At 32.8% G+C, this 18,970-nt stretch overlaps 1 protein-coding gene across 2 annotated transcripts in view; it reads right to left on the reverse strand.

The window, feature by feature from the left end:
- LOC130893753 (dachshund homolog 2) overlaps positions 1-18,970 on the reverse strand; it is a 373,096-nt gene that overhangs the window by 217,495 nt on the left and 136,631 nt on the right. For both annotated transcript variants that reach the window (XM_057800090.1, XM_057800091.1), the window contains exons 3-4: positions 10,147-10,351; positions 6,155-6,214 (exon numbers count right to left, since the gene is read on the reverse strand). In XM_057800090.1, coding sequence (XP_057656073.1) covers positions 6,155-6,214; positions 10,147-10,351 — 265 coding nt within the window. The remainder of the gene's footprint in view (positions 1-6,154; positions 6,215-10,146; positions 10,352-18,970) is intronic.

Here is an 18,970-nt window from a genome sequence, read left to right on the forward strand (position 1 = left end):
TTAGGACGTAGCTTCCTCGATCGTCTAGCTGGTGGTCTAGAAGAGTATGGAACAAAAAGGTATGTTGTGGAGATTATGCGTCCACTAAGTAGCCATTCTGGTAGTAAATTCGCGATTGTAGCTAAAAGTGCCAAAGAGGATCTCTGAATTATCTACCAGATGACGTGCTATGCAAAAGATTCTCAATTGGTTATTTGTACTAAGAATTATCGTACAATACTTGAAGCCAAAAAAGGAGAAACGACTCCATATTTCACACCAGAGCCATATTGTAGCTTCAGGAAATGTTTAATTAACTATATCAGTTCAGAAGTCTGAGGACTTTGATCTGGCAGATCCGATACCACCAAAAGGTGATAGACCAATAAGATTTCGCGATTATTCCATAGAAACAGCAGAGTATCTGTTAAGCGAAATAATTAGATACCTCGAAGGAGTAGTAGGGTAGTAGGACAAATAACCCAAGCCTCCAAACAATCATAGTGAACTTTTCATGGAGTATCATCTAAAACCCTGCTTAACAACAGTAACTGATAGAATTTGTAGTTGAAAACCTTTTTTTGTTAGGTTTTTTGAAGTTATGTTAACAAGCTCCAGGTATTTGAATTTTTAAAGAGAAAATCCTCGAGGAAAGTGAGATCCTATTTGTGATACGATTGATTGAAGATGCAGTAAATAGAACCAGCCATCACTTTCATCAATTCAGGCAGAAGCTCCTCGACATATGTCAGACCTTGAATAGTTTTTGGAAAAGAAAAGAAACAGATTGAATGAGGTACAAATAAAACATGTTCTAAAGTATATTTGTGAAATATGTTATCTTATAAGTAATAATAGACTTGTCAATTTCTGCTTTGAAATTTGAGTAGAATAAAATAGCAACCCTCGTCTCATTTTATTTTCATTTAAACTTGAACAATCGATTCCATCGGGACTGTCATTTTCACGTAAAGTATATAAGAAGTCATGAACTCAACAACCCCTTCCGAAAGACATATAATCCATCGAATTAAATGCAAAACGTGAGTTATTTGTAACTCCGCAGTAGGCTTTGAAGGAATGGAAGGGAAGTAGATTTACATTGGTAAAAATGCATGTGCACGAACCGGCAGAATCGTTATTTGGTGCGACACCGTGATTATTCAAGCTCCCGTCAGATGGAGTTGTGTGTTGCGTGCGGTGGCAGATCGTTTCGCAACTCCAACAAATCATTGCTGAAGCGTCAACGTTAAGCCGACGGCGGGATCTACTGAACTGGGACCCTGCAAAGCCGGTTAATCGTCTGACAGTTGACAAATGCTGATGTTCTGACGTATACCGATATATATTTATGTTCATACCGATTTTCGATTACCCGTTTCATTCGTTGGAATATGCATATCGAAATTAGGAAGAGAGAAATGACTGAAACATACAAATAGGAGGTATAAGTCTATTTACATGAATGAAAGGATATTAAAATCCTTATCACTTCGAACCTTAGTACTTTCCTTCAAAGTCTTTCTTACAAATAATTCTCTATTGAACTGGTGGTTCTTCTGAAGCTTAAAGGGTTGTTTGTAACTAGTCACATCTCTTTTGTTCAATTAATCGTACAATTTCCAACAGAAAACGTACTGCTAACTAATTCCAGTATGTCAGAAGATTCTTCATTTTTTGGAGCTAAGAAATCTCAATCGTTGCATATCTGAGTTGACTTCCTTATGTGTATAACCATGTATAACCATACTTGTAACTGATTCCGATGAGGCTGGGAATACACATCTACAGCATAATCACGTTTAAATTTTGGCCTGATATCTGACCATGAAGTTAGCTCCTTGGTTGTATTTTCTATTAACTCCTGACTGCCATTCCATTTCCTGCTATCACCTCGTCTCATAGTATGCACCACAGTTCATTTACCTCTCCAGTGGAGTTACTAGGACCAACTTCCGCGGAAATATTCTTTGATGATGATTAAAAAAAAAGGAATATCTCTTATGGGAGACGAAAGAGAAATAACAAACCAAAAACCTGCCAAAATAGTGCTATTGTAGTAGATGACTAAGCTCCAATATCATAAAATCCAAACTGGATTGGAATTGCCTGGAAAAAATAAACGAGCTAGGCAAGGAAGTGGGAGAATACATGAAACCCGAACCTTTCTGTGCTATCAGCTACAACAATGGAAAAATCACTGGAAAAGTAGGTTAATATGAGCAAAACTAATTATTGGGACAACCAGGGGCTGATACAGGCAAAACTCTTCTGGGAAACTATAACAAGAGTAAATCTGCTGAATATATCATCCTAAGTAAGATCAATCTACTAACAGGAGTTCTATCTTTCAACACCGAAATCATAGTTTTTATACAAAAAAATGAATTTCTATAGAAGACCATTGTAGAAATTAACAAAGCGATATGGCAAAACATTGTTCGATTTTAATTTGAATCAAGGCTCCGAAAAGTAATTAATCCTCGTCACTATACGAACACCAGCAATTAGTCTGACGGAGAGACTGCGAAATTAGAACTCTTCTTCTATTTCAGTCAGCAAACAGATATCTGCTACGTTGACTTCGCTTTATGAATTAATATTAATAGTACGTAGGTTGGACATTAATATTCAGATTTCTCGATTAATTATTGATTGTTATAATTACTTTAATCCATAAATTTTAAATATATTTCAGCACGGTTATTAACATGCGAGCTAGAGATTTATTTCTGTTTAATATTATCTACAAGGGTTCATAAAAAAATTGGTAATCGTTTTTCTTCTTCCTCTTCTTCTGGAGTGATAATCATACTAATTCACTACACAATTACTAAAATATCTAACGCGCGTTTCAATAACTAAGTTATCGTCTTCAGATACTGATAGTGTAATTGGCGTTAATGAAGTAAAGGCGTACCTAATGCCCCCTCAGTTAACTGAGATTCATAAAGCTTCCATTATTGCCAAATTGGAAGCTGGTCTAGTAGCTCATCTAGGTATGGGTCTGGAGGAAGGAAAATTTCAATTTCTACTTCAGATGTTTCATGGATTGATTTTTTAAGAGAAAATCACTTTGAATCTGCTACTAGGGCTGCATATGCATCCAGGATCCCGCCCTACGGTATGTCCTTTTCGTTTCTGTAGGTATATATTCACATTATTCTTTTTTCAACTTGTCATCATCAGTATCTATTCTTTAAATGATTCTTATATACATATCGCAACAAGATTCGCGCCAATGGTTTATTTTTGATTATTTTTCCTCAATTTTAATCAGATTACAAGCCTCTTAAGGCACTGTCTGAGGTCTACATAACAGGTACTCTGAAAATTTAGTATGTTAGTATTGTAAACAATTTTTTTATATAGATTTTGATTGTATCATCCAATTTAGTTAGCTTTGAGCGGTCATACAATTTTTTGATACCATATATATAATAAGATTTATATTTTGCCTCAAAATAAGCTTCAATTACGGTTCGATCCTCTTCAATTCTGTCCAGCGAGCATCTGGACAAAACGGTGGATACGGATGTAAGTGAAAATCTCTCCTAATTTTGTTTCTAATTTGAAACGGCTCAATATCGCTATGTAACAGACGTAACAGTTCATGTTTTTTTCTCCTTAAGATTGCCGTTGCATATTATACCTTATACCATGTGCATCTCTATGTACTGATGCCATAACCTTGCCAGCCGATTTTTGCGACTTTCCACGCTTTGGAGTCGTTCCATCATGTGTAATCAACTCGGATAATTGTTGATTAGACTCCAGGGTGAAATGATAGAACCATTATCACATATTGACTCAAAAATTCGGGTTTTTCACGATTTAATAGCTCAGATCTTCAGGGTCTCAGGTATCTCATACAACCTCTCTTAAGAAACTATTCTATAGACTTTTCTAATTATTTTGTGGGGAGTTCTCTGCGATTATCGTCCTCATTTAAACTTAGAAAACCACTTCTTAGTGGAGGATTTTTCTGAGGCTAAGTCCGGAAAATGTTTATAAAGCCAATCCTCATCTCCAATAGTATTTTTATTACTAAAAATCAATGCTTCATCCATACACGAAATTCCTTTTATTTTTTCAAACTAACAAAAGTTTTCATATCAAGCCTCAGAAATATGTGTTTTTGCTCTCAGCAAACCATTATAGAGTCAAAAAAACTTTAGTTATTTTTCTATCGTATTAAAAATTGAAGCTACGAGGGTTGGCTTTGAGGTTTTACAATCCAAATCACCCGTGATATTAAAAAGAGTAAAAACGCCATTAATAATGCATATAAGAATCGCTTCGTGCAACTTTTGGTAATGAAGCACCATCAGAGAAGACTATTCACAATTTATTTGCAAAATTTCGTTAGTGCATACGCCAGTGATGAATGTCAAGAAGTCCAAAATTGATTGTTAATCCGGGAAAAGCCGCTTCACATTGGGCAAGACAATGTGAAAGAAACTGCATGCAATAAAAATAAACAAACCCCCTTTTTCAATTTTTGTTCAATATTTTGTATCCGGTTTAAAAATGAGAAAACTACATTAGTTGAAAAAGTGGACAGTGAATCATTGACAATTATATCTGCTGCTGTCTTGTTTTTGGAGCCTGATGGAAAGATTGGTTGTTAAGCCAAAGATAACTAGATTTCTTTATTAAATTGCAGCGTGCCCACCATGAAAATCGCACCAAACCGTGCAAGATCTTGCATGAAACAATCAGCTGAACGCATTGTGTTGCAAGTTGTCTTGCATAATAAAAAGTGGCCTTTAGGATATCTCAACATCGATTTAGCATGAGCGTGAGCATCATTCTTTATGACAATAATGCCAACTCAAATAAAGCACATCCAAGTAATCCCCGTGAATAGAAAACAATTTGTTAAAAAATAATAATCATGAAAGTTTTTAACAATAATATACAAAGTATCGGTTAATCTGTATAAACTTACAATGTTCTAGAAACACTAGAAAAAAATTTCCTCGAAACATCAAGCAGTTAATTGATAACCAATCAACATTAAAAACTTGATCTATGAACAAAAGTCAGACATAAATTTCATAACACACTATTAATTCAAATTGTAGATTCTATTTCAAAAATATTTTGTTCATGGTAACGATCAAGTTTATATTCCACATTCTCTGCTTACATATCAAATTCATAATTACTGGCAATGACATGTCTGGAATGAAAAACAGTTGGGAACTAGCTGAGAATTAAAATAAATTCATGGATAACAAAATAGGAATCAGGATAAACATATAGGAGAAAACCTTTTGGTTCGTTATTATGAAAATTCAATATACTTAGAAGTATAAAGATATTAAAACAGTATTATACAGAATATATTCTGATGTGTTTTATTTTGTTGAATGTCTTCTTCAAACCTCGATCGAAAGTACGTACTTTCGTTCCTAAAAACAGGGACGAAATTTACTTCTTGTGAGAAGCAGAACGTTGAATTTTCGGCCTCGAGACCTTATGACCAGCAGGGCCGAAAATTGAGCTTTCGGGTTGTTTTGGATTTTTAAATATTACAATGCAACTGCCATCCGCTTCATGTTCGACACTCGTCAACCAGTTTACAATCTTTCAGCATTACGAATAATTCAAACTGTTTTATTACCATTAATTTTAACAAATGAAAAGAAATAAGATTTGCAGATCGATTTTCAAAAAATAATCATATTATTCAGCTATTTAATTAAACACTTAGGTTAGGTTATAGCTCATAATTTGGGCGATTTCGAAAAAAAATATATAATATGTAACAACTGAAATCATTAGTCTAGTTCTTCTTGGTACAAAAGTAACTTTATAAGGGCCTTATCATACTAGCGAATTGCAAGCGTCTTCAAAGCGGTTCGCGGCGCAGCCGTGGCGTGTTCGGGACGCATTCGTGGCGTGTTCGCGACGCATTCGTGGCGCGCCCACTCAGCCCCACAACCGCCCGTAAACCTCGCTAGTATGATAAGACTGTAATGCTCTATCAACAGTTGAGTAATTCCAGATCGTCGGTAATTTCATTATCCTTTCTCCAGCTAGCTCATTGAGTAGAACATCGTTATATTTACAAGTGAAACTGCCACTAAACACATCATTGGCGATGTGAATTATATCTCCATATTTTTAAAAATTGAAAAATTGAATAGTGAAAAAATAATATACATACCTCTCCAAATGTTTCACGATGTCTTCGTAAGCAGCCCTACAGTTTTCCCATATTCCAGATCTGTGAAAAATAGTTGAAGATATATAAATAGAGTGAGTCGTACAATGCCTTACACAATAACGATTTTAGAATTATACATATTGTATAAGGGGTGAATATTTGCTATGAAATTTGAAGCAACTCAAAATTATGTTTGTAAATAATCGATTTAGGCATAAGAAATGAAAAATAAATGAAAGTACATTATCATAACTCCCAATGGAACAAACTTTCTGCCCTAATAGTTTAATATAATGGTCTGAAACAGTCTTGGTTTAGTTGTGCTTGAGATACTTGTTAAAAACCATACAGTGTCTTAAAAGCCCTTTTCGTCAGGCTTATTTTTCTATAAATGTCATTTCAGTACCTCCTTTTATATTCCTTTTATATGAGAAATGAGTCACGTAAAGGAAAATACATACTAAATGCAATTAGAAAAATGATAATGAAATATAAAGAGAACCATTCAAAAAATTTAGAAAATGACTTATTTTTTAGTCAACTCAGTTCTTGATTTTAGGTCTCTACTGTTACAAAATTAGTTTTTTTAATAATTATCGAAAGATAGATAAAAATTGACGTTTTGAATTTTCTCTTTCCTCTCTCTCTCTTTATCAAAATAATTAAATTTTAAAACTGAAGAGACCTAAAATCAAGAACATTTAGAAACATAAACATGTCAAAAGATCTGAGAAATAAGAAATTGAATATCATATTACAAGAATAAGGCTAAAAATAATTCCAAATTTGAGAAAATATACACGATGTCACATTTAAAAAATATAACTTTCGTACCTACTATCGATAAATTTTTTGGATAATCTCGATATTCAAGTTGTGTCACTAAAAACTCACCCTGTATGTATCTCCTTAATCAAATAATAGAAAAACCATAAACTCAAATAATTCCCAAATATTTTTTAATAGATAATTTTTTTCGTTTCAAAGCTCAACTATATTTCAAAATTAAACACATTCTTATTACATTTGAATAATTGCAAATGTTTGAATGTCGGCAACATTCCTGTATATACAATCTACAAGAAGAAGTCTAGTTGTTTACACGGTTGTTCGAGTCATCATTATCATTTCAGCGCTGGTTGCTTCTAATTAAAATGCAAATCTGAGTCGTTCAATGCATGTACACGTCACTGAGAAGCGCCATGATTAATTTCCCAGGTATATAAACAGAAAAAGACGAACTGGAAGTACTGATGAAGATAAAATATAGGACTGAGTTGATTTTTTCTTCATATAGATCATTTTCTTACAATAAGAAAGTGAAATATGGAAACAACTATGTTTTAAACTCCTCCATAGAAACTAATCTCACTGAAAATTTCTGATATAATCTCATCGTGTGATAAAATATTCAATATTGCATTACATTTACAAACTACTTTCAAGTTGCTACTATCTTTGAACTCAAATCCTTGTACTCCAGTGTTAAGACACGAAAGGGTAAAGGGATTAGGTCCGAAGAAGGAATAGCGTGATTTATCTTATCGCTTTGCTGAACATACAACATTATGACGTTTAACTGGAAGATTAAAGATTGAAACAATGTTTAACTGGAATTTCAGGGTACAAATTGTTAAGGAAAAAGCTTTTTGAAACTTTGACTACGATATTCCTTTGTAAACAGAATAGACGAGACGAGACTAGACAAGAGTAAACAAGAATAGACAAGAATAGACAAGAACAGACAAGAATAGACAAGAATAGACAAGAATAGACAAGAATAGACAAGAACAGACAAGAATAGACAAGAATAGACAAGAATAGACAAGAATAGACAAGAATAGACAAGAATAGACAAGAATAGACAAGAATAGACAAGAATAGACAAGAATAGACAAGAATAGACAAGAATAGACAAGAATAGACAAGAATAGACAAGAATAGACAAGAATAGACAAGAATAGACAAGAATAGACAAGAATAGACAAGAATAGACAAGAATAGACAAGAATAGACAAGAATAGACAAGAATAGACAAGAATAGACAAGAATAGACAAGAATAGACAAGAATAGACAAGAATAGACAAGAATAGACAAGAATAGACAAGAATAGACAAGAATAGACAAGAATAGACAAGAATAGACAAGAATAGACAAGAATAGACAAGAATAGACAAGAATAGACAAGAATAGACAAGAATAGACAAGAATAGACAAGAATAGACAAGAATAGACAAGAATAGACAAGAATAGACAAGAATAGACAAGAATAGACAAGAATAGACAAGAATAGACAAGAATAGACAAGAATAGACAAGAATAGACAAGAATAGACAAGAATAGACAAGAATAGACAAGAATAGACAAGAATAGACAAGAATAGACAAGAATAGACAAGAATAGACAAGAATAGACAAGAATAGACAAGAATAGACAAGAATAGACAAGAATAGACAAGAATAGACAAGAATAGACAAGAATAGACAAGAATAGACAAGAATAGACAAGAATAGACAAGAATAGACAAGAATAGACAAGAATAGACAAGAATAGACAAGAATAGACAAGAATAGACAAGAATAGACAAGAATAGACGAGAATAGACGAGAATAGACGAGAATAGACGAGAATAGACGAGAATAGACGAGAATAGACGAGAATAGACAAGAATAGACATGAGTAGAAAAGAATAGACAAGAATAGACGAGAATAGACAAGAATAGACGAGAATAAACGGGACTAGACGATACGATTTGGTTCCATTCGTTTTTCAGGATATTCCCTGTCCAATTTGTCGAACAACAACTTAATCGGGTTGAGGTCGGGCGACTGCGACGGCCAACTTTCGCCATCGAGGAATGCGTGGGATCGTTGTTATGTTGAAAGATAAATTTTCTGACAATCAGACGCCGATGATAACATACTCCATTATCCTTTAATATTTCGTAAAGCTTTCCAGCCTCTTTTCACGAGCTTCAACCGATAGCTGCTGGATTTGGTCCCATTGTAAAATTTGCTAGTTTGAATTTGCGAGAACGAAAACTATTTTTATACTAACTTTCTAAAAATATGAAAATGAACTCACCAACCAAACCAAGTGTGTTATTTTCAAATTCTATGAACGGATTATGGGGTGGGCAAAAACTTGTGACGTGTAGTGTATATATACATATATATCTGTACATTGGAGGTTCAATTATTTCTGCAAGGATAACTACGAAACAAGAAGTAAAAGTGTCGTATGTCTCGGAAGGTAAATAGCAATGAAAAATAAAAGGAAAGGTGAAATGCCCGAGTTTAATAACGAAGAGGGTGATAGACCGACGTCGTACGTCTTCTTGCCGCTCTAAGAAGATTACTTGACTTCTTTTGGCCTCTAACTTACACTTAAATTATCCAATTTTCACTTACAATGGATTACGAAAGATATAACTGTATCTCTTACTGTAATATAAACCGTTGCTACTATTTCATTTGATGCAAGAAAGAGAAATCTAGTTGGAAAATGACAGCGTCTCATTTTAGAGCAAAGTTGATTAAACTTGTTATTTATTTGTTTTGTTATAGAATTCGATAATGAAATTTCTTTATAACTAATTACAAAATCATACGTTGTTATAAGATACAACACTTTGTATACTATTCTCGTGACTCTGTATAATGAAAAACTGTACTATCATTGAGTCATTCACTTGAAATATAGTTGTTGTAATTTATTAAGTTATGTATATATATTGAAGTTATGTGTATAGTTATTTTACATAGGCCAGACATCTTTATATTTAGAAAATAGATTGAAAAGTCATAAATACGATAACAGAAGAAATTACCGAGACGTAAGTTATCAAAAAAACTCACATTTTTGAAAATGTCAATTTGAGTTAGTTATTTCATAATTCCCAATATAACAGCCCGGAAATAAATTGAAGGTTGATTTCCTATCAGATATAACAACACGAATTGAAAAAAAATATTAATATGGTTCACTCACCTCGCTATAGCTTCCATTGCAGGTATTCCTTGATTTTTAATGACTGAACCATCTGGCCTTCCTAAATTGTGTGGCATAGCCGGCGACAACAACGCTGAATGTGCCGCAGCAGGATGCGGTAATTGCATGAACTGCATATGACTTAAATGTGGTGGATGATTATAACCATTGGCTAGTAAAGGCGATTTTTCTAATCTTGATAGTTCTAAAATAAAAATAAAACTCAATTATCTATCAAATCACTTAAATAGTTCAAAGCTCATCTCATAGTTTAATCGGAAGAAATCAAAGAGGCTTATTAACAGACCACCTCCAGTTGTTGTTAATACTAGTTCTTAACCTAATGACTAACGTAAATATATACGTGTGAATCGTAAACCAATTTTCAACGACGATAATTTTATTTTAGAACCGCAATAATTCCGCATCTTCTTGTATCCGTTCGACGTAATGATTTTTCTCTTAATGAGGGTGGTACAAACGTAGGTCACGGGAGACCCCGGGAGGGCGTAGCGCCCACCTGCAGCGCTCCAAATCGCTTCTCACAGTCATAGATATATTTACAAGTACAAACAAGAACATTTTGCTTTCAATGAATGTAACAGATGAGAACTGTCTTGTTGCTATACAATTATCTTCTGACGTCGAGAGGTTTTTATATATAACACATTAGTAACCAAAGCATTTATTTCTAATTAAATTTTACTAGATTATTATTATCACGAATCATCATTATTTCTAATTTAGGGAATTTTAGATATTTAGCGCATTATAACAAAAAAATGCTTGTTTTGGTTGTAGCGAGCTCGCGTTTTTTACATTTAATGGTCCCAGAAGTAACTGGCTTAATCTAGAGAGAGCTTAAAAAATTCCACTTTATTAAAAAGCATATGTTTCAAGCATGAATATGTCACGTTGTTTAGCCATCAACAAACGTTTTCAGTGAATTTTTACTTTAGTACTTTTATTTGAAAAGCCTCAGCCGAACTAATATAAAAGTTAAACTAGATTCAATTGTGGGTGAGATTGATCCTTCGGCCATACGACCTGCGATGACCAGCATCGCAATGGTCGACCAAATGAGGTAACGACTACAGAGACTAGCAGATGTAGGAGGTATTTCATGCGGTACATCGCATATTAACTGAAAACTGGACATGGGAAAGCTGTGCGCGAGAGGTATGTTGCGTTTGCTCACAATGGAATAAAAACAGCGTCGTGAAGATGTTTCATAACCATGGATGAAACGTGGATCCATCACTTCACACCCAAAACAAAACAAAAACAATCAAAATAATGGACTGAAAAGGGAGAAACGGCTACAAAGAAGACAAAGATCGTTCCATCTGCAGACAAGGTCATGGAGTTGGTTTTTTGGAATGCGAGGGGAATAGTTTTCTTGAATAAGGAAAAATTATCAACGACTGATTTGGTTGAGAAGAAACTATTGTTTCATCAAGACAACGCACCAGCTTAAAAATTACCAAAATTAATCAATTAAAGTTTGCTACTTCATGCACCCTATTCGTCAGATTTAACCCCCTTGAATCATTTTTTATTCCCAGACTTGAAAAAATGGTTCTATGGTCAACGATTTTCTAACAATGATGAGATGATATCGGCTGTTTTAGACTATTTTAAGGAGCTTGGCGATTCTTATTATAAAAAGGGTAGCGAACTTATTTAACAACGCTGGGTAATTTCCATGGAGCTAAAAAAAGATTACGTTCAAAACTAAATAATTTTTTTTCCAAAATTTTTACGTTCTCTTCATTAGGCCAAGTACTGGGACTATTCTTTTAGCTCAAACCTATTGAGAGATCTTCTCAAAAGATTTGATTAGTTAAGGATAACGAGCTACTCCATTTAGTTCAGGTTTTCAAATATGAACAATTTTATTAAATTACAAAAATATATAGTTGAATATTTTGTACTAAAACACTGGACGGATACTGAACATCCGGGATCGATTTTTCTTCAACTTCTTCACAAAATTGTAAATAAAATCCACCATCATTCATTTCCACATTATTTTTTTTATTTCCTTACCAAATTTGTTAATAATTTTGTTCTTATGGGGTAAGACCCTGTAATTTCCTTCCTAATTGTATTTTGTAATTGTAGTTTATAAACATATTAAAAATTGGTAAATCAAAATATGCTGAAATGAAATATTAAACTTGATACTTAATTTAAACTTCTGCTAGCAATATTGTTTGGGTTAAATCTTTACAGTCTACATCGGATAATAGGTTCTAACACTAGGTTTTTGGGGTGAAACTGAAGTCTTTCATTGTGTTATTCATTGGTCACTTCAATTAGTTCTCTAACCTAGAAGACGCGTAGTTCCTTTCAATGATATTATCCTCAGATCTTTTTACTGAATACACTGTTTAAAACAACATTCACAATTACACTGTTTGACACGCGTTTCGATAATCAAGTTGTCGTCTTCAGAGACTGAAGGTAAACTAAAATCTAATTGACTTGACTTCTGTTTTATACTGATATTTACCACCAATAAACCTTCTCCCGCGAAAATTAATTGATTGATTGTTGGTGTTAACAGTATGAATATCGCTAACGGTTCCAGAATCAGATTTTTTGACTGAAATTTTATATTTGATGTTAATACTGTCCCGACAGCAGGATTCCAAATAGATTTAAGTATTATCTTATATACCAATAATTTATTGATTTTCCTTCAATTATTCAATGTCTAAGGTCAATCCCAAGCTGTTTTCTTTTCGTAAAGAGTTGTCTTCTCCAAGATAGTCTCTTTTCCAAATGGATTGCGATATATATGACTTACTCCCTTTGTCAAATTTCATCCTCGTTTATTGTAACGGAGAAAGCAGTTTTCATTTCTGTTTATGAAGGTAACGTAGATGGATTTAGACTCGTCAACTTCACCTCCCCATATTTTCAACCATTGTTGTAGCCTGTCGAGATTTGTTTGATGGAATGTTATACAGTTTGAGGATCTCGTAACTCTACCTTGGGGAACATTTGCGTTGATTATATGTATTAATTTTCGTTCTTAACCAGAGAATACCGAACTTCAAGGTATTTGGGAATAATAGAGAATAATTTGGAGAAGAATTTCTTAGATTTTGTAACTTACTAACATCGAAGAATAACTCGGAGCAGTACGTATCTGCGAGATGCTTTGGAGTGGTTTTATTCTAATTTTTAATAGCTTTTAATAGCCAGTATTGGGTGTATAGTCCAAACTTTCTTATCTTTTTAAAAACACTTTGCATTTAAAAAACCTTTTTGTATTCTTTAAACCAGAAAATTCTGTTAACTTTGTAGCTAAAAAACATTCTGGTCACTTGTCGTCGCTTTTGGTTGTCTCAAAACCGTGCCTTCATTCTTCAGAAGAAGAGAAAAATTTAAATTTTTGAGTTTAGGTTACCTATCAATATAATTTGTATTTTTGACGTAATTTTGAAAATCACTGTATATTCTGTTCAATTTATAGCTAATTTAAGACTTTCATGATAAATACGAAACATTTATTTGGAATAATATGATATATACTGGGTGTTTCTATCACTGATTATTTTATATCCAATTACCTCACTGATAAATTTCTAATTTTTTATATAACATTCATTTTTTTTACCTAGTTCTTAATTTGTCGTGATTTAAACTTAAGTTTAGAAATATTAATTTCAAGGTTAAACAATTAAAAGCTTCTTAAAATCCTGATATAATATCCTAGACTGGTTATTTCCGAGCAGGCGGGCTACAACCTTTCTAGATATAAAGTTTAAGAGGTAGTATCTGTCAGACCGTTTTAGATAAAACGACTTAAGCTGCTTCACCATTATAAAAATTTGGTATCTTCTGCCTTTCAGTTTCATTTAATTTAGAGTCGATTTTTTATTGGAATTTTCGCTTAAAATCACATAAATGCCGATGGCTTTTAGTGGAAAAACGATAATAGACAGAGATTTACGATCAGAAATTGCTCTGTACTTATTTACTTGAAAAAAAAATTATTAAACATCAAAATAAAATTGTTTCTCGTGATTATGCAACAATATTTATACTATATTCCTTTTAAAAATGTCAATAATAGTGATGTTCATTGAGTTCCTATTAAAGATATATACAAAGACATTTAAGTAGAATTATACTATTGGAAGAGTGAGAAAGAATATCAGTTTACCAGTTTTCATTCTTATTTAATCGTTATAAATATTAAAACTAGTTATTCTCCTCCAAACAGCATATTAGTTCTATGTTTGTCCCATAAATTAATCTTGTTTAATCAATATAATTATCAGAACTCCAGTAATTTTTTTCGGTTGGTAATATTGATCCATTTGTTATTGCAAACATCCCCTAGTGCCAGTAGTCCCAAACATATTGTATTCGAAGCCAGGAATTGTATTAGATCCCATACAACAACCATCTTGTTTGTTTTAGTTCGTTTTATAACAATTGCTGTTGAGAAAAGAAGAAGATGTTTTCAAATACTGGTACAACAAGGTTGCCAATAAGAAATAAGAAAACTGTTCGGGATATTGGGCATCTAGCGGCTGTTTTGTTTCAAGCTCTTTAGCAAGTGTCATTAGGTTGCTGCGAACGGTATGCAAAATTTTAAGTGAATAAGTATACTCACAACTAGGATGTAAACACAATCTGTTTTCTATCGATTCAAAAGACTAGAACAACTTTATAATTGATTCTTAGAGATTAGATGCTGCGTTTATTAAATTGCATCACCTGTGAGTTGCGCAAATTGCACCAGTACGATTTAGGCTTTTCTCGAATACTTGAAATATCAAATAGACGTACTGTTCAATGGAAAACGAGTCAATACTGATTACTTGCATCAGTGGTAAATTCATTTTGCCAACTTTTAAAGAAAATCCATCCAGCAGTTACCAAACGGTACTCCACCTGGAAGTTCGTTCGAAGTATCGGATTAGGGATACATCAACACCAAGCTTTTTGTTGAGTAAAATAAAGGGAATATTCTGAAGTTTCATTAGCATTTGACGGTCACACGACCGATTTAAAAAACTTGGAGGCCATTAATTGGCACGTAAAAGTGGGGTCCTAATGCTGACTCAAATTCCGTTCCTTCTGGAAAGTGTTATGTGGTTAGCGGAATTCAAATACGAAATAAACTAACAGGGTCTTTGTTCAGGTATCGTTTTGTATTAAAGTAGTAGAAAATTTCGACATTTGTCACTAGCTTTTGGTTACCATCGTCAAAGAAATTTGATTCTTCAACTATTTTGTTGAAATAAAATAATTTTTTAGAACATCTAATATTGCCTAGAAAAAATTTTTATTATTTACTTCTTAGTTCGACTCTGTGTTTTATGATAAACACAGCGATGTTTGTAATTTTATTTGGCAGACGTGAAAGCTTTGACAGCAATAATGTGAAGCTATTAAGTAAAATGTATATTTGAATAGAAGTCGTTTTAAGGGAGGACTTAGTTTGCTGTTATTGATCAATAAATGGGAACTGGTGTTGACCGTTCCTTTTGTTTTAATATGCGACTGTGTAAGGGTAGAATCAAAAAGCATTAAATTGAATAATTTTCACATATGACGGTCCTTTTGAACGTTTGCTAAAAGCTTTCGGAAAAACTCAATTTTCTGTAACGTCGTGTTTCTTTTGTTGCGTGTTTTTACGCCATTTCCAATAACTTTACGTGATTGCTTGTTTTATACTATTAATTATTCCATTGTACTAGTACGGAAAAATAATCTATTTGCTCGTTATAATTTTCATAAAACGAAAAATTTATTTTCATATATATTGTGTCTCCGGATAGATTAAACGACTCTAGTAAAAGATAAATTAAAATTTAAATTTTTAGAGTCCAGTCTTACTTGGTTACTTTCTTATTTTTTAACAAAACTGTAGATTCGAAACATTTTGTGTTATTAGTAATGAAAACGTCACGATAGCTCTAAAGGGAGCGCCACAAATCTTGATGATGATTTTTAATATGTTGAGGTAAAGATGCGCCGACTCAAGACGATGATATTTCAGGTAAACGAAAAAGTAGAGAAAATACATAATACAAATCGTGTCAGAATATTATCAGGAATTTAGTACTTAATTCACTTTGTAAAATTGGAAAATATTAAAATTAAAACTCCTAAATCCTTCAGTTTAGTTAGATACTGTTAGGTTAAATCTACAAATTTATAAATAATACAGATCTTTCAAATACTGTCGGAGGTGAATGTTTTTCATTGGACAATGATTTAACAACTAACATAATTACATTTAGATTTGAAGTAAACTGTGTATGTATATTTTATTTTATTTTTTTTTCATTCTATAATTAACATCCCGAGCTATATAATCTGCCGTCTAATCTTCATGACAACCACGATCATGATGCATATTGTAACCGAAGTTAAAATTTTTTGGCGGGTATTAAAATCACGAGCTGGCTCACGCCTGTTCTAACTGGTTAGCTTGTGAACTGTTGAGCTAATACAACAATCTTTTAAAGCAGTAGGAGTGGATGGAGTAAGGGATTGATGTGTAATTTTGTTTAAGACTTCTTTTGAGTCTGAATTTCATCATCAATAATATGTAATAAGTATTTTAATATTTTGTACCTTTAGAACAGGTTGCTAGTCTAGAGCACAGTGTAAATTTACCACAAACTGCTAAAAATAAGTTATATTCGAGTGATTTTGAAATGTAGCTGTATATATAATGAGAAGGGATGCATTTAAACAATATTTTAATTAATTGAAGATGTGGATAAAAACCTGAAAAATTATATCGAAATACAATGTAATGTTTTTAAAATCGGAAACTTTCTGCATGCATTGAACTATCAAACCTAAGCTGTTTGTAAATACAATGTTATCATTTGAAGAAAAAAAAGTTTATGTGATTCAATGTTCAGAAACAGGCAAAATATTCATAAATTGCTTTGTTCAGTGGAAGGTATTCAATTACTACATTGAAGTACTACTTGGCGTTACATCAATATATTTCTTACTCAAAATATCACTTAGGAATCGATGTGCAGTTAAGAATGTTTTACAATTTAGTGCCTTTGCTACCGATATCTATATAAAATTCGATAAGACCCAAAAGTCGTAAATTTGTAGCTACTTATTGTGCAGGGCCCACTAATATATACATTTCATCCTATCCTACCATCCTTCACTAACAAACTCGAGCTTGAGGTTATAAGAAAGATGTGTTATGATTAATATTACTTAAAAAAAAGAATTAAAATCTTCTTCTTATGTTACTGATGTTAGTTTGAAAATAAGAGGCTTAGCGGTGTTGACTCAAACATTAATGCAAACGACGTAGCTACCGCCATCTATCAAAAAAATTTTAAGCCTTCTTAAACATAGAAAAATCAAAAACTTGAATTAATAACTATCTATAAGTTAGAAACTTTGTTGTAGAAAAACTCAATTTTATGAATTTAAAGAGAAATTAGAATTTCACAAAATTCATTTGATTTTGTATCATTGTTGGGTTGGAAATTGGACTATTGAATTTGAAACTTAATTCTATTACATTTTCGACTCACATCTTTATTAATTCGATTTCATTGTTTAAAGTAGGTGGATTATTGTGAGCGCGTAAATTAGACTTTAATTTAAACTATATTATGGTCGAAGAAAATGATTTTTAACGTGACGTCACTTTAATAACTTCAAGTTAACCCTTTTAACTATCATTTTTGCCTCAACGGGCAAACATCGATGCTGTTTGGTAGTGATTGTGAATGACAACTTCATAATACACACTGCTTCATGGCTCGAAATGAATTAACACAAACGAAGGTGTTGGAACCATACATTTTAGGGTAAGGTCTAACCTATTGCATCTCATATATTAACTGAAGGTTAATATTTACATACATACAGCAGGGGCCTCATACCATGTACCAGAGCAGTTGCTTAGTGTATTCTCTCTGAAGTCTGTTCTTCATCTGTTCTTCGTCTGTTCCGTAAATGCTCTGCTCTGGATTTCCTGCACGATGTTCTTAATTAATCTATTCCCACAGCCTCTATATCTTTCTCTTATCCTAACTGTTAGATGCCAGACATTATATATTATCATTTTTGTGTTTCCTGACCATAGCAATGAGTTCAGATTTTCTGTAGCTATTTTCCCTTTGTTGCACTCTATTTCTTGTATGGTCTTTTGTTGTTCCATCTTTATCAAATTTACAGAGGATTAATAAAGCGATTGCATTCTAGTTTGTCTTTAAAGAAACTAATTATAGAAATCATAAATTATTACTTTTAATAATTAAATATTTCTGACGAAAGTACTTTTACCACAAATTATATTCCGTCTTTCCAAAACTGTCGCAAAGGCAATTACAATCATTAAATTAAATCAAAGAATACAGTATTCCAAAAACTTGAGCCTTCTGTGTGCTGTCATTTGAGGTAGGAGCCAACACACCAAATTCCGCAAATATTTTTTAACAAACTTTCTTTAAATCTTCTTAAGGCTCAGTTCTTTCAACTTCGTAATTGCCCCGCTCATTCTACATTGGCTCAATGAACAGTTTGGTGAGAGATGCTTTGCGAGAATGAATGTAAAATGCTGCCCTGTTAGATCTCGAACATTGAAAAATGGTTTCTTCGCTAAGTTCTAGAACTAAATTTTTCATGGTATGAAAATAGAATTTGAGGTTAGGTCACAAATAATCAACCGCTCAGAATTGTTCAATCCCCGTTTTACTCACCATTACTTAATGTCCTTAACATTCTGATACAGTGTACCAAATTTGGTGTTTTTAGATTGCAAAGAAATAGTTTTTTTTCGAAATTTCTGTTCCAGCTTTGAGGC

The sequence above is a fragment of the Diorhabda carinulata genome, chromosome 5, assembly GCF_026250575.1.
Source record: "Diorhabda carinulata isolate Delta chromosome 5, icDioCari1.1, whole genome shotgun sequence".
In the NCBI taxonomy this organism is placed as follows: domain Eukaryota; kingdom Metazoa; phylum Arthropoda; class Insecta; order Coleoptera; family Chrysomelidae; genus Diorhabda; species Diorhabda carinulata.